The sequence below is a fragment of the Berghia stephanieae genome, chromosome 10, assembly GCF_034508935.2.
Source record: "Berghia stephanieae isolate SIO BIC M18660-M18661 chromosome 10, UCSD_Bste_1.3, whole genome shotgun sequence".
NCBI lineage: Eukaryota > Metazoa > Mollusca > Gastropoda > Nudibranchia > Aeolidiidae > Berghia > Berghia stephanieae.
This window is the reverse complement of record NC_088369.1, coordinates 9,983,107-10,008,106: the sequence shown is the minus strand read 5'-3', so window position 1 is coordinate 10,008,106 and position 25,000 is coordinate 9,983,107. Positions and strand designations below refer to the sequence as shown.

Here is a 25,000-nt window from a genome sequence, read left to right as displayed (position 1 = left end):
TATTATTATTATTATTATTATTATTATTTTATTATTTATTATTATTATTATTATTATATTGCATGAACGAACCGTGCGGTTAGGGAGGCAGCGTGGCTCAGCGGTACGGTCTTTGCTTCGTACCCGAAAGGTGCCGAGTTCGATTACCCGCCACTCCGTTGTGTGGCCTTGAGCAAATCAGTCACCTCGCCCTAGCTCAATTTACGGCGCAGCAGCACTGCGGCTAACACCTAGGTTTTTCCAGTTTTCCCTTGGAATAGATATTAGAGACAAATTTCCCCTATGGGATGAATGAAAAGAATGTTATTTTATTTATTTTTATTATTCAATGATAGAGGTCTACATGTGGCTGGCTGAGAAAAACCGGAAAGATGCGCAAATTTCATAAATTGAGTTATGCATGCATTGGTGTAGACCAAATCATTTACCACTTTAAATTTTCTTTCTATGTCTATTAGAACCCAAGTTATGAAATTTTTTTTTTCTGAATACAATCTATTGCTATGGGAAACATTTTATCTTCTATTTTGGCTCATATCTCGAATCAAAGCTTGCCGCGGCTTCCCGGGTTTTCTCAGCCAGCCTCAAAAATGTTGTTTCGACATAGGCGTGTGATAAAGTTGAACTCAGTGACTGGTTTAATAATTTTGATTATGGATTAAGGATGATGATAAAGGATTGCTTTAGCGTAAAGTCTTTGGTGTACGTTTTTTTTTTTTTTTTGTGCGGCTATGTGGTCTAGTGGTATGGCACTCGTTTTCGGATCGGAAGGTCCTGGGTTAAGCCTCGCTCGGCGCATAGTTGAGTCCTCGGAAAAGGCTCTTTACTCACATTCTCTCACCACCATAAATGTACTCACAGTGTGTTTCAAAAAGCATGTTCTGCTGCGACTGAGCACCTTGTAAGTGTACACGTGTGGCGCTATTAAACCATGCGCGTAATGATATTTATGTTGTTCGCGTGTGTCAGTGAACGGTAACTGTTACAATCTAAGATAGTGATGCTTAGCGTATTTTTACGTTGTGCCGGCTATGATACATGGGGCCGGACCTCGCTCATGTCTCGTTCTACATGTGTTGCTGTTGGTCAGGCACCCTTTGTAAAGCATTGTGAGCACGGTTAGTGGATATTGCGCTATGTAAAAGCTCATTAAAAAAAATTGCCGTGCGGTTATAATGATATTATAATGTTGTTCAGTCAGAGGCGTGTGATAAAGTTGAACTCGGTAACTGGTTTAATAATCTTGATAAGGGATTAAGGATGATGATAAAAGATTGCTTTGGCGTCAAGTCTTTGGTTCGGATATTGATATCCGTAGTTTACCCGGGTTTATTTTACCCCATGCCTATTTATTACATTTTTCTAAGACAAATTATAGGCGTAGTATCAAAGCTAATGTTTTTAGTTTGTACATGTTAATGGTAGTTGAATAAAACTATCTATGCATAGGCTTATTTTTAATACATATTTTCCAATTTTGAAAAGTAGCAAAAGTCTCTAGGATTGAGTGAGTTAACCAGTTAGACTGACTGTGTCGTACTACTGGATAGACGCGTGTTTTACAATTTGGCCAGAAAATTCGTCCTTCAGATTAATATCGATCGATTTAAATGACCCTCAACTTTGGAAAAAATAAAAAATCTCAACGCTGGGACCTCTTGAGGTCTTCCTTAAAGTTAAAGTCCCAGGTTTGAGAGTTTGTGCCAAGAGGAGGGTAATTTCATTAAAATCAATCGATCTGTGAAAGACAAGTTTTCTGGCGAAAAATTTAAATACGTGTTTTTCAAGAGTACGGCGGTTAATTGTGTTATATATATCTTTATATTTATAGTACATTCTATCTGTGCATGGTTGAGACAATGGCACACTTTCTGTTCCATCCATCCACACACTTTGTACTGTGACCTTTGAACTTGACAGCCCAGTGACAACAATGGTGACAATCTGGGATAACAACAATAGTCGTAAGAGTGCATTGACGAATATTATTATTATTATTATATTATTATTGTCCAGAAAACTTTTACAAACTTGAGCTTTTGTATAGCGCAATATCCACTAAACGTGCTCAATCAAAAGCGCTTTACAAAGAGTCAGTTTCGGGACAGCTTGAAGTATCAAAACAGGATATCTTTCTATGAAGGAAACAAAACAAGTATTTCCCTCTTTGTTTTTTTTTTTTTTAAGTCAATAAATCAATGACCCAAAAAAAAAAAAAACAATATTTAAAAAATGCAGTTTTTCTTAACGGTGATAAATTAAGGGTCATTTTCATCAATCAATATTTGAAGGCCAATTTTTTATGACCAACATTTTAAATACCAGTTTTATTTTGTATTGTTTTTTTTTTTTTTGTTTTGTTTTGTTTGTTTAAAAAAAATAAATTATGTGTGGCTTTTTCAAAGTACTGCAGCATTGGAGTAAAGTGTGTATGTTAAATGTGAAGTGTCTTAGCCAAATACAGTAGGGAGGCCAGGAAAAAAGTAACTAAAAGTATAGTTGTTAATTAGTTAAATTTTTTGTTGTCGTCCGTCCAGTCACTGGCCATGCTTAAAGTCGCTTGATGTAGTCAACAAAGCACGCTATCTACAGCGGGCCGATGTATCATGTATCGAGGTTGTCGATTGTCAACCCCCTTTACAAAAGCAATGAATCTCTCTCTCTCTCTCTCTCTCTCTCTCTCTCTCTCTCTCTCTCTCTCTCTCTCTCTCTCTCTCTCCTCTTTTTTTTTTTTCTCTCTCACACACACACAGAATCTCTTTCTCTCTCTCTCTCTCTCTCTCTCTCTCTCTCTCTCTCTTTCTCTCTCGCTCTCCCTCTTTCTCTCTGTTTCTCTCTCTCACTCACTCACACACACACACACACACACACACACACACACACACACAGAATCTCTTTCTCTCTGTTTCTCTCTCTCTCTCTCTCTCTCACTCACACAGACACACACACACACACACACACACACACACAGAATCTCTTTCTCTCTCACTCTCTCACACACACAGCATCTCTTTCTCTCTCTCTCTCTCTCTCTTTCTCTCTCTCTCTCTCTCTATCTATCTATCTATCTATCTATCTCACACACACATACAGAATCTCTTTCTCTCTCTCTCTCTCTCTCTCTCTCTCTCTCACAGAATCCCTTTCTCTCTCTCTCTCCCTCTCTCTCTCTCTCTCTCTCTCTCTCTCTCTCTCTCACACAGAATCCCTTTCTCTCTCTCTCTCTCTCTCTCACACAGAATCCCTTTCTCTCTCCCTCTCTCTCTCTCTCTCTCTCTCTCTCTCTCTCTCTCACAGAATCCCTTTCTCTCTCTCTCTCTCTCTCTCTCTCTCTCTCACAGAATCCCTTTCTCTCTCTCTCTCTCTCTCTCACACAGAATCCCTTTCTCTCTCTCTCTCTCTCTCACAGAATCCCTTTCTCTCTCTCTCTCTCTCACACACACACACACACACAGAATCCCTTTCTCTCTCTCTCTCTGCGGGTGGTTGGATGGAGCATCACCCTTGAATCATATACCTATGATGTTCGCATGGGTGTACGATCCGATAGTGATGTCGTTTCTTCTTCTCTTTACTAGCCTATCCTGCTTCTTTGGTTTGTGATTGTATTTTTGACAGGGATATTTTTTTTTCTGTAAATCTTCTGCTGTTTGTTCTTGGTTATTTATAATTTAGCTTATGATATCTTTAGGTTATGATTTTGATTTACATTTGTACTATTTTTGTTGGATTGCTTGTTTTTTGTTTCAGCGGTCTCTCATATAACCTCAATTGTGTTGGAAGAGACCTAAAGCAACAAACAAACAAAAAATCTCTCTCTCTCTCTCTCTCACACACACACAGAATCCCTTTCTCTCTCTCTCTCTCTCTCTCTCTCTCTCTCTCACAGAATCCCTTTCTCTCTCTCTCTCTCTCTCTCTCTCTCTCTCTCTCTCTCTCTCTCTCTCTCTCTCTCTCTCTCTTAGTTTATTTAGATTTCAAATCGAAATGTCTTCATCTTGATATCGATCAACGTCATTCAAACAGATGTTACCATTGTGGTATTTTTGGAATGTCTTCCATGCTTGTGAATTTTTTTTCCCGTCAGACCTCTTTATTGGAGGCACAAAATTATCGGCACTCAGTTCTTTGTTGTTTTTAAACGGTCATTTTAGTGATTAATTCTCATTAAATTACACCAATCAGACTATAAACGTTTCAAGGTTACACACCGATTGTACGTTATATCTGGCTGGTAGATTTTATGATTATTTAACCTAAACGCATAGCATCAATATATGATACTTTGATATTAGAGACCTAAAAGTTCATATAGATAGTTCGAAGTTGACGTCACTCAGATCTTTGGTTTTTTTTTGAGTTTTTTTTTTTGCCATCCGCGTTCATGAGTAATTCTCACTAAACTGTATTAACCAGACTATGAAAGTTCATGGTTACACAGTTTTGTGTGTTGGTCCGTTATACTTTCGGATGGCAATGTTGTGAACTTCTTAGCCAAGCGCATAGTATCTATAAGTTAACGATGGCTACGGATGACACTTACTTAATCCTCTTCGGGCCTTGAGGCACATAGGGCATCCACCAGACATCTCCATTTTTTGTGATCGGCTGCTTTTGCGGTGGCTGTATTCCAGGACAGGCCTGTTTCCTTTAATTCTTTCTTCATGGTCCTTCGCCAGGTTTCTTTGGGTTTCCCCGCTTTCTCTTCCCATCTGCTGTCCAGTACAGGGCTGTTTTGGGAAGTGACCCTTTTTCCATTCTGGCCACATGACCCAGCCAACGCCATCTTTTTTTTTTTAATTTTTTTTTTTTTACGGATGACAGGCCAGTACTTAAGATGGTTGTGTCATGACCTAATGAAATTAAATGTGACCCCGTAATCTGCCTCTTTTAAGTTAACGCATAATCCACTCACAAAAAAACAAAAAACAACCCAACACACATACACGCTCGCGACACACAATCTCTGTCTCTCTCTCTCTCTCTCTCTCTCTCTCACACACACACACACACACATACACACAAATACACGCACACACACACACACACACTCAGACACAAACATACACACGTGCGTCATCCCTCAGGCATACCAGGTTTCATAGGTAATCAAACCCCGTATCAGCTCTAGCAAACATACAAAGAAACATAGCTGATATATATATGTGTGTGTGTGTGTGTGTGTGTGTGTGTGTGTGTGATAATATAACACCTGACATTGACCCCCAGTATCTTTGAGGACCCAAAAGATTGAGAACTTAGATACCAAATCGCATTGCTAATCTGAACACCCGTGTTCCAATTCACAGCGTTATATCTTTAAAAAAAAAAAAAAAAAAACGAAAAGAAAGAAAGAAACGCGATCATTTATATAGTGCAATATCCACTAAATGTGCTCAAAACGCTTTACAAAGGGACTCTTGTAACACTTTACATGTAGGACGAGACGTGATGCTTGTTAGGCGATATAACATTTTTTTTTCGAAAGAGACAACGCGGTTAACAACTAGGTACTCATTTTACACCTACTGAGTACGGTGAGAGAATGTGAGTAAAGAGCCTTTTCCAAGGACTCAGTTGTGCGCCGTTCAGAGTGGAACTCGAACCCTGGACCTTCTTGTCCGAAGGCGATTGTCATACCACAAGACCACATTATAGAGAGTATGAAGTTGACGTCACTCATGATTTTGTTATTGTTTTTTTTTTTTCCATCCTCGTAATTCTCACTAAGCTGTATTAACCAGACTATAAACGTTCAATGTTACACGTAGTTTTGTGTGTGTTGGTCCGTTATACTTCCGGATGGCAATGTTGTGAGCTTCTTAGCCAAGCGCATACTATCTATAATTTGAGGCTACCAGATCGTTGGGACGTTTTTGTTTTACGCTTGCATCACACAAAACAAACATAGAACACGAGAGGAGAGGTAATCGGGAGGACTGCGGTTTGATTCCCAGTCAAAGCCGGCAGATTTTTTATTTTATTTTTGGAAATTAAAAAAAAAAATAATGCATTTTTTTTTTTCATGTCTTTATCTTATAACAGCGCCTGCTTCTTAGTTTATCGCTTTGACACTTCAAAGACCTGTCAAGCTAATTCGAGTTTCTGACAAGGTGAAGGTCATATCAATCGATATCTGACGTTTACGTTTTCTAACAAAAATAATAATTTAAAAAAAACCCCAACAACCCCCCCCCCCCCAAAAAAAAAAAAATAAAAAAATTAGAAAAAAAAACCAGATGGTGAAACAGTCTAGATAACAGGTTTGATCGTTTGTTGTTTATTTATGAGATTATTGGGGTGGATTTTGTGACGCCACCACTGCTAATATTTATATTATGTATACCATCGTCATTGTCGTCAGTGTCACACAACTAGAGTAAACATATATACACGCACATATTATGCATTACATGCACAGACACACATACGGGTGTATATATATTTTATGCTCTCACTCTCTCACATGCACACGCTCACCCACTTACTCACATACACAAACACACTCACACACTCTAGCTCCCTCTCTCTCTCTCTCTCTCCCTCTCTCTCTCTCTCTCTCTCTCTCTCTCTTTTTCTCTCTCTTTCTCTCTCTCTCTCTCTAACTCACACACACACACACACACACGCACCCACACCCGTAACAGAATAAGTATATAGTACGTAGTCATTTATAAAGCATGCAATGTGACATAATAGTTGATAGTGTGTGTGTACACGTGTGTGTGTGTGTGTGTGTGTGTGTGTGTGTGTGTGTCCGTCCTATGACGTATCATCGTTTTCCGATAAGCCAGGATTTGCATATCGAACCACTCGTCACCATATTATTATAATATTATTAGTATTAATATTATCATTATCGTGTTGTATCAAGATACCCGCCCGCTGTTACTCATGCCTTAATGATTCGACTCCATAATAATATAGACTCACAACTGTCATTGTACGAGTTTTGTGTTTTACCTCTATGATGTCAGTGCACGTGAATAACTAGTTATAGCTAATTAACTTGACGTCCTCTGATAAAACATGTATTAAAAAATTTGGCCAGATTACTCGTCCTTCAAATATCGATCGATTTAAATGACCCTCAACTTAGGAAAAAACACCAAAATAACTACTTCTCAAACCCGGGTCTTTCAGGAAGACCTCCTGTGGTCAAGGGTTTGAGAGTTTCATTTATTGTCAAGACGAGGGTCGTTTAAATCGATCGATATTCATTGAAGGACGAGTTTTCTGGCCAAATTTTTAAAATACTTGCTTTTAAAGAGTACGGTAGTTAAAAGATTTATATTATCATATTATTATTATTATCATACTTTCAATAGTAACGGTAGAAGTGACATTTGTTTTAAATTATTTGTGTTAAATTCTATTGGTTCGTGACTTTCTTTTGGATTACTCGTATTAGAGCTATGTATGCTATGGAGAGAAATGTGGATAATAACAAGAAATGAAAGTGCCAGAAGACAATAGAGAATAACAATATTTCGCGGCGGCGATGTGGGCTCGAACCCGCGACTTTACTGGTACGACAACTCCGTCTTATGGCACTTTCCTACTCACTTTATTTCTTGTTATTATTATCAAGATAAGTGCCTGCTCCACTCAGAGCAGGCACTCACATTTTTGAGAGAAATATTCGAACGTGCAGTGTGTTTTGTAGTTAATTTTTTACTCGACAACGTTTGTGACCCATTTTTTTTTCAAAATGGTATTATGTCGGAGGTGAACTTGCCGTTTTTAAGCTTAAAATTATTGTTGCTATGCTTTGTGGAAAAATATATACTCACAAAATCTTCCCGCCAGTTGAATTATACCTGCACATGAAAATGTTGCTGTTTGAAGCTCGAAGAAATAAAATTACGATTAGTATTGATTTGTAAGCTTCAATTTATTAGACAAAGACAGATACACAAACACACAGACACACACACACACACACACACACACACACACACACACACACACACACAATCAAGCAAACAAACGAAAACCAAAACAAACAAACCGTGACCAATGTCCCTGTTCTTTAGGGTTGATTTGATGGTTTTTGATGATGGGACCGTATAATATAATATAGTACAGTATATATATATATATATATATATATATATATATATATATATATATATATATATAATATAATATTTATATAGTACAGAGGACAGCTACTGTGTTGTCTGTTTTCCCCTCAGAATTGTATAGCCTTTCGGGTGTAAGGTCCGTAACCCCGACACTGCCAACTGTTCTGTTCCCTGGGTGGGGATCCTGACCTCCCATAGCGGGCAGGGAGGTACATACTGTGTCTTCTATCCCCTTATATCTGTTAACCAACATGCTTTCTGTCTTTGTCTCGGAATGAGATTACTTGGTTTTGTCCTGGCACTGGCCGAATCCTAGCTGGGAGGGAAACAGTCAAATGCATAGTTATTGTTTTGGGAGATGATATTTTTTTTCCTTGTAAATCATCTCTCTGTTATGTATTATTATTTTTATTTTGAATGTATAATGTAAGCATTTGAGTGTGTTCCTCTTTGTTGGATTTTGTGCTTGTGTCTGGATGAGACTTGTAGGTGATTTCAAACTAAGTACATTGGTGGTATGCTCTTGGGATCTACATCTGATCCCTATTTGTTCTCAATTCCCCTTTGTCTTACTTTTTCTTGGGTGCTTTAATTGTAATTCTGGAACTTTTTACTATCCCATTTTCTTCCTTTTTACTGGCGCTGATATAACCTAAATGTGTTGCAAGCGCCGTAAAACCCTTAAAAACAATAAAAAAACATGTTCTGTTCCCTGATATCAATATGATATTATGATTAATATGGCTGTATTCTGATCTACCTGTCATACGATAAGGGTATCGGAATCGGAATAAGGGATAAACTAACAAAAAGATGAGAATAAAAAGGCCCCAGATAGAACCAGTGCGAACAATGTATGTTTGGGGTACAAACCCTTCGATAGTAGTAGTAGTAGTAGTAGTAGTAGTAGTAGTAGTAGTAGTAGTAGTAGTAGTAGTAGTAGTAGTAGTAGAAGAAGTGGTAGTAGTAGTAGTAGTAATAGTAGTATAGTAGTAGTAGTAGTAGTAGTAGTAGTAGTAGTATAGTAGTAGTAGTAGTAGTAGTAGTAGTAGTAGTAGTAGTAGTAGTAGTAGTAGTAGTAGTAGTAGTAGTAGTAGTAGTAGTAGTAGAAGAATAAGAAGAAGTGGTAGTAGTAGTAGTAGTAATAGTAGTAGTAGTAGTAGTAGTAGTAGTAGTAGTAGTAGTAGTAGTAGTAGTAGTAGTAGTAGTAGTAGTAGTAGTAGAAGAAGAAGAAGAAGAAGTGGTAGTAGTAGTAGTAGTAGTAGTAGAAGAAGAAGAAAAGAAGTGTAGTAGTAGTAGTAGTAGTAGTAGTAGTAGTAGTTGTAGTAGTAGTGGTAGGAGGCTTAGAAACTCACAATATTGCTATCCGGAATATAACGGACCAACACACAAAACTATGTGTAATCTTGGTTGTTTACAGTCTGGTTAATACAGTTTAGTGAGAATTACTCATAAACGTAGATGACAAAAAACAATAGCAGGGACCTGAGTGACGCCATCTTCATTCTATCTGTATAATAGTCCAAACATACTGCTGTTTTGGGCCATGGCGTTATTGTGCATATGGGTGTCCCCGATCTCGATCTTTGAACAGTTGGCAGCTAGTGCACCTCCTGGTAAGCTGTTGTTAGTGGTGCTCAATGATACAAATAATCCCACTGTTAAATACAAATACAACTCCACATATTATTTTATCTTGTCGTCGTGGGACTTGTCTTTTGACGTTTTTTTTTTGGGGGTGGGGGGGGGGGGGGGGGGGGGGGGGGGGGGGTTGGTCAGTGCGTAGCCATCGTTAACTTTATTGATAGAACGAAGATGACGTCACTCGGGTCTTTGTTATTGTTTTTTGCCATCCACGTTTATGAGTAATACGCTTCAACAGTCGTAACGTCACTTCCCTCGTAATGACGTATGGTAACTTAGTAACTGGGCGACGTGACATCAGACTATTGAATCTAATTCTCACTAAACTTTAACCAGACTATAAACGTTCAAGGTTACACATAGTTATTTTATGTGTTGGGATAGCAATGTTTTGAGCTTCTCAGCCAAGGGTATACTATCTATTGGGTGGTCTTTAGTCTTTAGTAGTGATCAAGGAAACAAGAGATCCCATTTTCTTCTGTGGCCGAAGACTTGTCTTTTGACGTCATTTGTTGGTCAGCATCAGTATCAGGCCATGAGTTTACGGTCAGTGCGTAGCCATCTTTAACATAATATAGCCTGACAGAAGAACCCATTCGGACTTGTTTGACGTTATTTTTTTTAGCTCTGTGCAGCGTCTAGTGAGTTTTGTCGTTAGCAGTGCTCAAGGAAACAAGTGATTCCATTGGTTGAACTATTGAATACAACTCACGATTTGTTTTCTTTTGTGGCCAAAGACTTCTTTTGACGTCATTTTTTGGTCAGTGTCAGGCTATAAGTTACGTGGGTGTTTTAGTGTCAGGCCAAAAGTTACGATGGCTATGGTTTTAGCGTCAGGCTATAAGTTAACGATGGCTACGGACACGTTATGAGTTTAGGAAGGCTACGGATCGATTCGGCTGCCTTGCATTATGCAGCTATGTGACCACCTCGTCTACTGTTTGTTTGTATTGCGTCATCTTCCATTTTGAATTTTCTGTGTCAACAGCTGTTGTCTCGTGTTATCATTTTAATGAGGTCTACGTATTGGAATAAGCTGGATGTAGGTACGGCAAACTGCCGCTAATGCGCTCTGGCGGACAATTTTCGATGAGTTTACATCAATTTTACTTCGTTGTATTCCATTAAATATCAAAATGACAAGGATAAAATTTATATCAATCGAAAGCTTATTCAAATCCCTTTAAAATGGTGTCTAAATGATTTATCTGCTTTTTTTGAAGATAATTTAAGTGGGTTTTGAAACAAGTCACTAATCGGCTCGCCCGCTGATGGAAAAAACGAACTTTTCGCGATCGGTCATCTTGAAGAGCTTGGCGAATTCGGGCCATGGGTGGTATCGGATCAGTAATTGGTTTAAAATGTGCACAAGATCTTGACGTTTCGATCGATACCAAATAACTGTTGGTTTATTTAGGGAAGCGATTTTATTTTTAAAGTTTCTCAAAAAAAGGAAGATTAAACTCATTTCCACAAAATTTCAGCAGACTATTTTTACATTACTGGAAAGCTCATCCATTTTTCTCTTAAAATATGGAAATGCCGTACCGATTATAAGTATCGCCCGCATTCGCCCAGCATTTAACTTTGGTAAATAAACATGAGTTGCACAGCCCAGTCAGTGAGAGCAAAATGGCGTGCCGACCAGAGGCTGCCTCGACACATTTTTTGTCTCCCTTGGCGATTTATGGGAAATATGCATTTTTTGCGTTTTCGTGGCGCTTAAAATGTAATTAAATAAAGAGCTAGAGTTCTGAAAAAAATTGGAGTTGTTTAATTTCTATGAGACTTTAAGCAGTTGAAATTTTGTCATTGTGAGCCCGATACTTTTTTTTATACGAAGTCCCGAAGTTGGGTGCTGAAGCAGGGTGTCGCGACGACGAAATTGTCAAATTTTCAAATGACCATATCTTCCTTAAAAATTGAGATACATGTATGATATTGGTATCAAAATGCTCAGAATTGCAAACTCTTTTAAGCAAAAGTGACTAAATTGAGCATTGTTGGGTTTGAAAAATCAGTTTTCTGTACCTACTGGATGACTGGATGAATCGTGTCTTTTGTGTTACATGTGCATTCGGGCATCTGGTGCATGATTGCCAGTTTTATTTATTTTGCGGAAAATGGAAAACAGTTCCCAGTAGAAAAAAATGTCGGCTGAGGTGAAAAAAAAAAGTTATTACGTTAATTCAGTCGCATTATTCATCTTTTAATGTATACTTGATATTTTAAACGAAAAGAAATAATTATTCAATATGGTTAATTCTGATATTGGACAACATGGCTGATTCCTGTCGACATCGAATATTTTGTTTGATGAATTATCTATAATTCCTTCGTGGCGACGATATCTTATGATGTCGTGGCGGAAGGGCATAATTTTCTGTTTTTAATTCCGGTATTGGGGAAAATAAACAGTGGGTCAGGAATTCGTCGCCTCTGACCTTTTTCCACTCTCTACCGGTTCAACGGAAGTTGATACAACATTGTAAACACATATAGTAAAAATAATACCGAAGACAGTGCACTTTCTGCCATTCTTCTTCTAACCCTGGCTATCGCTCACTGTCTGTTTCTACTACTTTCAGTCGTTGTCAATGACCACGATGTCAGGTCCTTGCAAATATTCAAAGTGGGATGGGCTGATACATGTTCACAAGCGAGCTATCAAGAGAGCAATCGTCGATTGGTAAAAAATCTCAGGATCTCATGTTATAAGCACATCAGTTCTGGAAAGCGATATTCACCCACCTGTCATTGATTGGACAGAACTTGTATGATGAAATAAGGTCTCTGTAAAGTGTTGTATCATGGTAGGCTCCACCCTCTCTTTCTATTCTGGTGTAGAAGCATAATAATATGTCAAGCTGTATTGACGAGTCGTAATGCGTCGAAACATTAACCCTCTGAAGATTGCAATGATATGCTCTTGTCTTTTGGACATACGACTTTGCTGAGCAGTCTAGGAGAATAAATTTGGCTTATTCCTTGCAGATATATTATGCAAACGTTCGTTCACTATCTTCGTAATAAGGTTCAACAGTCGTGACGTCACTTCCCTCGTAATGACGCATAGCAACTGGTTCTAAACTATCGGAACAGTGGCGGACGCCATTATCTCCATCACCGCCCGTATGAAATACTTCTCCGACTAGCATAAAAGTGTATCCATCCAAAGGAGAAAAACATTATAAATCTGATCATGTTTTGACTTTTATACCTTCTGATCACATGACCTGTGAAAAAGTTCTAGCCAGCATGAAGAATAAAAAGTACCAATTTTCTTTGTTTAGAACCAAGCTCCTGGTTACTGGGCGGAGGTGACATCAGACTATCGAATCCTATTTAAACACTCTTGATCATATGATATAATCTCCCTTTGCTTTGGGAACCGGATGTCAAGCCGCAATGACTAGACGTAATCGGTTGAAATCGCACGATATGTTTAGTAGTGATTTCTATTTATTTACCTTATTATTTTTTTGAACATTATTATGTTCGACCTTTACGTACAAATTGTCGAGCATAGCACTTTTCTGTTTCATTATTATTGTTTGAGATTTTTTGTTGTTGAAAAAATGTATATTTGTCCCATTATGTATACACGAGTGTAGATGAGATTATTTTGACATGTTACAAATACTAGCGGTATTCGATGGGCACGATGGGTCTTTATAGTGACGGGGTTTGTGTTGTAATTTGGTAGCGTTCCTTTCTTTAGTTCTCGATTGCATTGTCATCAGAATCGTTGCAGGATGTTGTCCACTTTGGTGTAGTCATCAATATTGTCGTCGTTGTCATCTTCATCTTCATCATCATCACCATCATCATCATCATCATCATCACCATCATCATCAGTATTTTCATCGTATAATCCTCATCAACGATCACCGTCGCCGCCAGCCGCATCACCACCACCACCACCATCGTCGTCATCATCATCAGTGTCATCGTCATCATCATCATCATCATCATCATCATCGTCGTCGTCTTCGTCGTCATCATCAGGAAAACTCAATATATCTACATACAATAACTAAAACTCTTACATCCTGACCTCTGGGGGGGGGGGGGACCCTGACCTCCCATAGTGGGCAGGGAGGTACATGCTGTGTCTTCTATCCCCCCATACCCGTTTTCCAATTGTTTCCTGTCATTGTCTTGGAATGAGATTACTTAGTTTTGTCCTGATCCTTGCCGGAGTTCCTTGGCTGGGAGGGAAACAGTCGAATGTATAGTTATAGTTTTGGGAGATGATATTTTTTTCCTTGTAAATCATCTCTCTGTTAAACATTTTATTATATTTAGTTTACTTATTATATTATACGATTGATAAACATTTGAGTGTATTCCTCTAAGTTGGGACCTGTGCTTGTGTCTGGATGAGACCTTTAGGTGATCTCAAACTAATTACTTTGATAGTGTACTCTTGGACTCTAGATCTGTTCCCTATTTGAACCAGTTCCTTTTTGTCTTACCTTTTCTTTTGTGCTTTAATTCTAATTCTAGAACTTTTTACTATCCCATTTTCTTCCTTTTTACTGGCGCTGATATGACCTTAATGTGTTGCAAGCGCCGTAAAACCATTAAAAACAAACAAACAAAAACAACATCCTGACCTCCTAAAGTGGACAGGGAGGCACTTACTGATCTTCTATCCACTTATATCTGTTTAATAATGTTTTTATCCAACATGCTTTCTGTCTTTATCTTGGAATGAGATTACTTGGTTTTATCCTGGCCCTGGCCGGATACCCTAGCTGTGAGGGAAACAGTCAAATGTATAGTTAGAGTTTTGGGAGATGATGTTTTTTGTCCTGTAAACCATCTCTCTGTATGCACTGTATTGTTTTTAGTTTTATATAATGTGATTATGATTTGTAAACATTTTAGTGTATCCCTCTTAGGTGGGACCTGTGCTTGTGTCTGGATGAGACCTTTAGGTGATCTCAAACTAATTACTTTGATAGTGTACTCTTGGACTCTAGATCTGTTCCCTATTTGAACCAATTCCCCTTTGAGTTACTTTTTCTTGGGTGCTCTAATTGTAATTCTAGAACTTTTTGACTCTTCTATTTTCTTCCTTTTTACTGGCGCTTATATGACCTAAATGTGTTGCAAGCGCCGTGAACCCCTTAAATAAAGAAACAAACATCCATATATGGAAAGGAAAACTGAAGACTACCAAAGGAAAATTGAAAACAACCATTGTCATTATCGAATAATAATCTCTCAAACGTTACCCTCGTATCATTCTTCATTATTTCAGACTTATAGCAAAAACAATAAACAAACAAGCAAAAAGCAAAACAATATAGAAAAACATTAATTTCCAAACAAATTATTCTGTCAAAGTTTGTTGAAGATCAGATCAGCAGATAATGATCCAACACCGAAAAATGACCTGGTGATAAACAACACATGTTTATTCCCGTGTACCCCGTGTCCTATTGGATGTAAACTACGATTTATTATATATTATAGTGTGTTGTGTGTTAGGTTGGACATTATTTAATTTGTCCAATTTCACAATCATTGGAGGACGGAGGTGTATCGTGTAGCGTGTTTGGCTCGCTGTGAATTCATTCCTGTACTGAACTGTTGTTGTTGTCAAGATTTTTCGATCTGATAAGATGATGATGAATGGTCATTCTCTCCTAGGCGTGAGAACCAGGAGGAAGGCGAGGTATCTATTTATTTGTTAATTCGTTTGTCTGTTTGTCAATCTGCGCAGTTTGGGTAAGGGCGACGTGCATTTATTTGCAGGTCTGATAATCCAATTTCTTATGGGTTCCTAATGTTGTAAGGGATATCTTAAAATATGACGCAAAATATTGTCTATTACAACGTTAAACTAGGCCCATAAGTGGATTCGGATGTCAGACCTGCATATATGTACACGTTGGGTAAGGGGGATATGAATACCTTATCTGCTACAGCTGCAACGATTACTACTACTACTACTACTACTACTACTACTACTACTACTACTACTACTACTACTACTACTACTACTACTTCTACTACAACTACTACTACTACTACTACTACTAATTCAGAAAAGTGAGTGGAGCAGGCACTTATGTTGGTAACAACAAGATATGAAGTGAATAGAAAAGTGCCAGAAGACAATAGAGAATAAAAATTTTTTTTTTTCGCGGCGGTGGTGGGGTTCGAACCTGCGACCCTATTGGTACGACAACTCCGCCTGGCAGGTGAGAGCGTGGCTCTACCGTGTGAGCTATCCACGAACACAAAAAATATTCGTTTCAAACCCAAAGTCATTACTAGATCCCTCTCTCACCCACTTCTTGAGACCGCCGATTCGTTCGTACACCACCATCGCGAATAATTTTGACCAGCAGTTAAGCTTAATAGCCAATATTCTCAACACAAACATATAACATAGAAACGATTGAGACATTGAGTATGCTCCGGTGTATGGGGTGAATTTTTAATTCAGAAAAGTGAGTGGAGCAGGCACTTATGTTGGTAACATACTCAATGTCTCAATCGTTTCTATGTTATATGTTTGTGTTGAGAATATTGGCTATTAAGCTTAACTGCTGGTCAAAATTATTCGCGATGGTGGTGTACGAACGAATCGGCGGTCTCAAGAAGTGGGTGAGAGAGGGATCTAGTAATGACTTTGGGTTTGAAACGAATATTTTTTGTGTTCGTGGATAGCTCACACGGTAGAGCCACGCTCTCACCTGCCAGGCGGAGTTGTCGTACCAATAGGGTCGCAGGTTCGAACCCCACCACCGCCGCGAAAAATTTTTATTCTCTATTGTCTTCTGGCACTTTTCTATTCACTTCATATCTTGTTGTTACCAACATAAGTGCCTGCTCCACTCACTTTTCTGAATTAAAAATTCACCCCATACACCGGAGCATACTCAATGTCTCAATCGTTTCTATGTTATATGTTTGTGTTGAGAATATTGGCTATTAAGCTTAACTGCTGGTCAAAATTATTCGCGATGGTGGTGTACGAACGAATCGGCGGTCTCAAGAAGTGGGTGAGAGAGGGATCTAGTAATGACTTTGGGTTTGAAACGAATATTTTTTGTGTTCGTGGATAGCTCACACGGTAGAGCCACGCTCTCACCTGCCAGGCGGAGTTGTCGTACCAATAGGGTCGCAGGTTCGAACCCCACCACCGCCGCGAAAAATTTTTATTCTCTATTGTCTTCTGGCACTTTTCTATTCACTTCATATCTTGTTGTTACCAACATAAGTGCCTGCTCCACTCACTTTTCTGAATTAAAAATTCACCCCATACACCGGAGCATACTCAATGTCTCAATCGTTTCTATGTTATATGTTTGTGTTGAGAATATTGGCTATTAAGCTTAACTGCTGGTCAAAATTATTCGCGATGGTGGTGTACGAACGAATCGGCGGTCTCAAGAAGTGGGTGAGAGAGGGATCTAGTAATGACTTTGGGTTTGAAACGAATATTTTTTGTGTTCGTGGATAGCTCACACGGTAGAGCCACGCTCTCACCTGCCAGGCGGAGTTGTCGTACCAATAGGGTCGCAGGTTCGAACCCCACCACCGCCGCGAAAAATTTTTATTCTCTATTGTCTTCTGGCACTTTTCTATTCACTTCATATCTTGTTGTTACCAACATAAGTGCCTGCTCCACTCACTTTTCTGAATTAAAAATTCACCCCATACACCGGAGCATACTCAATGTCTCAATCGTTTCTATGTTATATGTTTGTGTTGAGAATATTGGCTATTAAGCTTAACTGCTGGTCAAAATTATTCGCGATGGTGGTGTACGAACGAATCGGCGGTCTCAAGAGTGGGTGAGAGAGGGATCTAGTAATGACTTTGGGTTTGAAACGAATATTTTTTGTGTTCGTGGATAGCTCACACGGTAGAGCCACGCTCTCACCTGCCAGGCGGAGTTGTCGTACCAATAGGGTCGCAGGTTCGAACCCCACCACCGCCGCGAAAAATTTTTATTCTCTATTGTCTTCTGGCACTTTTCTATTCACTTCATATCTTGTTACTACTACTACTACTACTACTACTACTACTACTACTACTACTACTACTACTACTACTGCTACTACTACTATATACTACTACTACTACTACTACTACTACACTATTACTACTACTACTACTACTACTACTACTACTACTACTACTACTACTACTACTACTACTACTACTTCTACTACAACTACTGCTACTACTACTACTACTACTACTACTACTACTACTACTACTACTACTACTACTACTACTACTACTACTACTACTACTACTACTACTACCACCATCACCACCACCACCACCACCACTACTACTACTACTACTACTACTACTACTACTACTACTACTACTATACTACTACTACTACTACTACTACTACTACTATACTACTACTTCTACTACTATTACTACAACAACTACTACTACTACTACTGCTACTACTACAACCATTACTATAACTACTACTACTACTACTACTACTACTACTACTATTACTACTACTACTACTACTACTACTACTACTACTAACTACTACTACTACTACTACTACTACTACTACTACTACTACTACTACTACTACTACTACTACTACTACTACTACTACTACTACTACTACTACTACTACTACTACTACCACCACCACTACCATCACTACTACAACTATTTTAGTATTTCCTTCATGTCTTGTCCTCCCCTCCACAGAGTCATGGCAACTCGAGGCCCTGCCAGCATCACCACAGATACGAATGCCACCTCCAACGGCAGCGCCACCACCACCACCGCCAACTGCAACTCGGCAGGGACAAACCTACGTCAGAAAGACCAACAGCCGCCGCCTCCGCAGCTGCAGCAACAGCAGCAGCAGCAGCCGCAGCAACAGCAGCAGCTCCTACAACAGCCCACATTGGGCCGCAAGAGGTCCCATAACGAGATCACCATGAAGGATCCGAACGAGGACTCCAACGACTCCTTGGAGCTTGCTGCCAGATTTCCTGAACCAAGTCAATGTGCGGTAAGTAAAGATAAAGGTAGAAGTTAATAATGATTGCATAAATACATCAATGAATGAATATATTAAACAAACAAACGCAACAACCCCCCCCCCCTCCCCCCCCCCCCAAAAAAAAAAAAAAATTTTTTTTTTTAAATTTAAAAAAGAATATATTTTTTTTTTTAATAACAAAACAAACCAATAAAAACTATCAAAATGACACCCGCAAAAAAACAAAAACATAACTATGACAAGGAAAGAACAACTTTAAAAAACTAGAAGAAAAAAAATCAAGACACCAGAGCTTTTATAGAGCGCATATCTACTACTAAATATGCTCAAAGCGCTATACGTGTCTCTCTCTGACCAACAGCAACATTATGGCATCTTCTACAGAGAGGACGTACAGAATATTAAAATTTCGTCGTCGATCTGTTTTTTTTTTTTTTTTTATATCATGTAGGACGAGACATGGCATCTTTGAGGCGTCGTTAATGTATCTGTTTTGTTGGGCAATTTTGTGCCGGACAAAGAAAACCCTGTTATCAGCGTGCTTAATCATTTTAGTCCTGAATGCGATCAGGGAATAAAGAGAGGATAAATAAATACGAATAAAGTGCATTTTCCAAGGGTTCTAAACCACAGCGTCTAGTCGTGCTTTGCGTTGTGATGAAGCTTCCAGACGTGTTCGCGGCTGACCGTACACGAATGCGGCGAGGAATTTCGACCTAGATAGATCCTCATAACATATAGTAGTGTAACGCCATAATTGGATTCAATAGTCTGATGTCATGTCGCCCAGCAACGGCGGCCATCGTGGTTCTAAACAAAGAAAATCTGTACTTTTTATTCTTCATGCTTGCTAGAACTTTTCAGATGTCTTGTGATCAGAATGTGTAAACGTCAAAACATGATCAGATTTGTGACCCCTCGTCTCAAGACGGTATTAAGTCGGGATGGTTAAGATGCTTAAAATGGAATTTGTTTCCATAAATATCATGCTTACTTTGAGTCTATATGCTTTATAGAGGAGAAGGAATATCATATTTTATTGTGCTAAATACCGACGTTTCATATTTTTGACCAGTTTAACTATAATTTGACTTTTTAGCATCTGGTCCATCCCGACATAAAACCGTTTTGAGACGAACGGTCAGATTTATAATATTTTTTCCCCCTCTGGATACGCTTTTTTTGCTCGTCGGAGAAATATTTCATAAGGACGTCCACCACTGTTCTGGTAGTTTAGAGCCAGTTATTACGAGGGAAGTGACGTTATGACTGTTGAAGCGTATTAGAAGCTGCTAAGGGGCTCAACTTTGCTCCCCCAAGAGCGGGACTGAACCGTAGCCATCGTTACGTTATAGCCTGACACTGAGACCCAAAAGGACTACTGGTCTTTTGACGTCATTATTTGGTTTTTGCAGCTCCTAGTGAGTTGTCGTTAGTAGTGCTCATGAAAACAAGTTGTCCCATTGGTTGAACTATTGAATACAACTAACAATTTGTTTTCTTTTGTGATCAAAGACTGGTCTTTTGACGTCATTATTTGGTCAGTGTCAGTCTATAAGTTGACGATGGCTACACTCGAACCAGGGACCTGCCGGTCGGAAGAGGGCCACAAAGCCACACGGGAAGACGAGACGATTGAGAATCGGATTCAGGAATTTAATTTAATTGTTTGACCTACTTTGGGGGTTATTTTTGGCATCGTGTACAATGCAGGTTTTTGGCATGCAGTATTGGATGTTGTCCACACATTGTGTTGCTTACCCTATAGATAGTTCGAATTTGACGTCACTCAGGCCTACTTTGTTGTTATATTTTGCCATCCGCGTTTGTGAGTTATTCTCACTGAACTGTATTAACCAGACTATAAAAGTTCATGGTGACACCGAGTTTTGTGTGTTCGTCCGATATACTTCCGGATGGCAATGTTATGAGCTTCTTAGTCAAGCGCATACTATCTATAGATAGTTCGAATTTGACGTCACTCAGGTCTTTGTTATTGTTTTTTTTTGCCATCCGCGTTTATGAGTAATTCTCATTAAACCGTATTAATCTGACTATAAACGTTCATGATAACACACAATTTTGTGTGTTGGTCCGTTTTACTTCCGGATGGCAATGTTGTGAGCTTCTTAGCTAAGCGCATGCTGTCTATAGATAGAATAAAATTGACGTCACTTGGGTCTTTGTTATTGTTTTTTGCCATCTACGGTTATGAGTAATTTTCACTAAATTATATTAGCCAGACTATAAACGTTTAAGGCTTAAGGTTACACAGAATTTTGTGTGTTGGTCCGTTTTACTTCCGGATGGCAATGTTGTGAGCTTCTTAGCTAAGCGCATGCTGTCTGTATGATATTTTAACATTTGGTCCATGGAGCCAGAGTTTGTCCCGTTTTTTTAGTGTGAAACGGACTAATAATTGCTTGCTACCCTTTGGAAAGGAAGCTACTCTTTGGGAAAGTACTTTCCGCCAGAGCTAACAAATCCAGCTACCTAATCACTGGTGGGTGTCAAAAATAAAACTCGGCTGCATTAGGGATCGATCATGGTCCCTTTGATTGTGAAGCGAGTGCTCTACCAACTGAGATATCGGGACCCATCCCCCTCCACCGTATGATCTGACATTGGATAATAATGTGCCGGTGCAGAAACCGGACCAACTTTTCTTGGCGATTTTTTAAAATAAAAATTGGTTTAGAACCATATATAATAAATGTTCTGTTTCTATTTTTGAACAGTCATTTTTGTGTTTACGATGTTGGTTTTGTTGTTGTTATTGTGGTGGTGGTGCTGGTTGTGGTGATGACGACGATGATGATGATGATGATGGAGGCGGCTGTAGGGTTGTTATGATAATGATGATGGTGAAGATAATGAAGGTGATAATAGTCGTTATCATGACAGCCCTTGTTGATTGGGAACACTTTTTTAAAAAAAAAGATTATATATATAAAAAATGATGATAAAATAAAAGGGACAAAATCATGTGAGATAATTTGCTTACTTCAGCGGTTTTTGGAAAAAACAAAAAAACAATTATTTAAAAATTTGGCCAGAAAACTCATCCTTCAAATTATATATCTATCGGTTAAAATGACCGTCATCTTGGCAACAACAAGAACAACTCTCAAACACGGAACTTCCTTGGAAGTCCCAGGTTTGAAATTTTTGACAAGATGAGGGTTAATTTAATCGATCAATATATGTAGGACGAGTTTTCTGGCCATATTTTAAAAATGATTTTGTTTAGAAATTAGAGTTCGGCAGTATTGATTATCTGGTCTGATGCATTGATGGATTTGGGGGGACATCATCTGTACATATGGGCTCATAGGTGATGTATGTGTGTGTGTTTGTGGGTGTGTGTGTGTTTGTTGGTGTGGGTGTGTGTTGTGTCAGGGAGATGGAATAGAAGGAACGAAGTGATGTCACTGAGCTCTTTGTTAATGCCCGTTATTGGATTAGTTTTCACGAATTCCTATCAATCATAAGCTCATAGGTGATACATGGTGTGTGTGTGTGTGTGTGTGTGAGTGTGTGTGTGTGTGTATGTGTGTGTGTTGTGTCAGGGAGATGGAATATAAGGAACGAAGTGATGTCATTCAGTTGTTTGTTAGTTAATGCCCGTAATTGGATTAGTATTTCACTAATTCCTATCAATCATTGGCTCATAGGTGATACATGGTGTGTGTGTTTGTGTGTGTATGTGAGTTTGTGTTTGTGTGTGTGTGTGTGTGTGTGTTGTGTCAGGGAGATGGAATAGAAGGAACGATGATGACGTCACTCATCTCTTAGTTAATGCCCCTTAATGATTAGTTTTCACTAAATTATACAAATCAGACTCTTAAACGTTAAAGGTTACACACGGTATTTGTGTTGGTAGGTTAATCTGGCTGGCGGATATTGTGAGTAGTTTAACTAAACGCATAGCATCAATGGAAGTGATACATTTTGATAAAGAACCCCGACTTGTCAACCGTATTAAATCTTAAAGAGTTTTTTTTTCTTTCTTAAGACGGATTCAAACTAGTCAAAAATATTAAATCTTGAATTTCTTTGAAGATGAACTCACGTCTCTTCAAACAAGTTTAATCAGAGAACACTTTGAAGAAGAACCCTTCGACTTGCCAAAAAATATTTAATCTGAGACCTCTTTGTAGATTATAATTTGTTAAAATGGTTGTAGTCTGGGACTTGTTTGAAGATGGCCCAAGACGCCAAAATGTCTGTATTATGAGACTTTTTTTGGAGAAGGACCCTCGATAGGGCAAAAAGGCTGAAATTTTAGACTTCATTGAAAGTTACCCCCATGATGTCAAAAAGTCTGAAATTTGAATTGTTATTATAATTTATTTTTTTTGTAAATGAATTTTGAGACCTGAACCTGAGACCTTCAAGAAGTCTCAAGTTTAATCATTTCTTTACAAGTTTATGTGTATATACGTGTGTGTGTGTGTGTGTTTGTATGTGTGTGTGTGTGTGTGAGAGAGAGAGAGAGAGAGAGAGAGAGAGAGAGAGGGGGTGGGGAGGGAGATAGAGAGATAGAGTGGGGGGGGGGAGGGGAGATACGTTTATCATAAACTATCCATTTTTAAAGCAACGTTTTACTGTCCAATGTGGAGAAAAGAAGTCGTTGTCGTATCTCAGCAAGCCAGTATCGACGACAACGGTGAAGACGATGAGATGAAACTTTGAACTCGAACCCGACCTGATCGTAAAGCGTTTTGCGTAGAAGTCAGAACCAGGGGTCATCGTCCCCGTGAACGGAAGAAAAACCTCTTGACCAGCTGACTTAGTTGGTTTGGTCTTGATTTCTTCAATGAGGTCGATTAGATTTTATTGACCGTCGACTATAGATAGTTCGAAGATGACGTCACTCAGTAGTATTGTTTTTTGCCATCCGCGGTTGTGAGTAATTCTCACTAAACTGTATAAACCTGACTATAGACGATCATGGTTACACAAAGTTATGAGTGTTGGTCCGTTTTACTTCCGGATGGCAATGTTGTGAACTCCTTAGCCAAGCGCATGCTATTTATAATATTGCCAATCTTGTAGAAGTCATGTCAAGACAAATCAGTTCTATGTGATGACATGACATCGAGTAACATGCCCTTACAGAGAGAACGTCGTCTATAATATTGCCAATCTTGTAGAAGTCATGTCAAGACAAATCAGTTCTATGTGATGACATGACATCGAGTAACATGCCCTTACAGAGAGAACGTCAACGTAGCATTGCGCATGCGTCTTCTCTTATCAACGGAGGAAATCTATCGTTTGGTTAATGAGATATCACAAATTATATTTGATAAATCACTTTTCAGAATGTTATTATATGCATACTTTTATAAAATAAAAATACAACTTATTTTGATGAAAAGTTCACAGTGATGTGTTGCAAAGAATGAAAAATAATAAGGAATGCACCCAAGATTAAGATTACCCGCCAAGGAAATCCATGACTTCACGGTTCCGTAACTCAGACTAAAAGATGGCTGAGAAACGATTTAACTGGTGCATCACTGTGAACTTTTCATCAAAATAAGTTTGTTGGTTATAATTTTATTTAATAAAAGTATGTATATAATATAATATCATTTTTTAAAGTGATATCTCATTAACCAAACGATAAATTTCCTCAGTTGATAAGAGGGACGCATGCGCAATGCTATTTTGACGCTCTCTCTGTAAGGGCATGTCATCAAGTAGACGGAAGACGATGTCAAATAAATTAGGAAATTAAGGAGCGTTCTCGTGTTGTATGTGCGATTCAAGAGCGGGTTCACAGCGTAAGACGCGTACCCTTGTGTGGAATAATATAGGTATTAAAATTGTCCCTACTATCGGGAGCCTCTGTTGTGTAATGGTAGCACGTCTGACTGGTAATCAGAAGGTCTTAGGTTCAATCCCCAGTCGAGGATTTAGTAGTAGTTACTGTTATTGTAATATTGATTGTAGTAGTAGTAGTAGTAGTAGTAGTAGTAGTAGTAGTAGTAGTAGTAGTAGTTGTAGTTGTAGTAGTAGTAGAGCAGCAGCAGAGTAGTAGTAGTAGTGTAGTAGTAGTAGTATAGTAGTAGTAGTAGTAGTTAGTAGTAGTAGTAGTAGTAGTAGTAGTAGTAGTAGTAGTAGTAGTAGTAGTAGTAGTAGTAGTAGTATAGTAATAGTATAGTAGTAGTAGTAGTAGTAGTAGTAGTAGTAGTAGTAGTAGTAGTAGTAGTAGTAGTAGCGGGTAGTAGTAGTAGTGTAGTAG

At 38.6% G+C, this 25,000-nt stretch overlaps 2 protein-coding genes across 7 annotated transcripts in view; one reads left to right on the top strand and one right to left on the bottom strand.

The window, feature by feature from the left end:
* LOC144956203 (stimulated by retinoic acid gene 6 protein-like) overlaps positions 1–25,000 on the bottom strand; it is a 744,310-nt gene that overhangs the window by 94,317 nt on the left and 624,993 nt on the right. The gene's annotated exons all lie outside the window — the stretch shown is intronic.
* LOC144956194 (choline-phosphate cytidylyltransferase A-like) overlaps positions 1–25,000 on the top strand; it is a 57,399-nt gene that overhangs the window by 8,999 nt on the left and 23,400 nt on the right. The window contains exons 1-3 of one of the 3 annotated variants that reach the window (XM_078886617.1): positions 6,856–6,972; positions 15,001–15,417; positions 18,447–18,756. In XM_078886617.1, coding sequence (XP_078742743.1) covers positions 15,365–15,417; positions 18,447–18,756 — 363 coding nt within the window. In that variant the 5' untranslated portion in view covers positions 6,856–6,972; positions 15,001–15,364. Of the gene's footprint in view, positions 1–6,855; positions 6,973–15,000; positions 15,418–18,446; positions 18,757–25,000 lie in introns of those variants that run through there. The other 2 variants (XM_078886618.1, XM_078886620.1) reach the window with 2 other exon arrangements.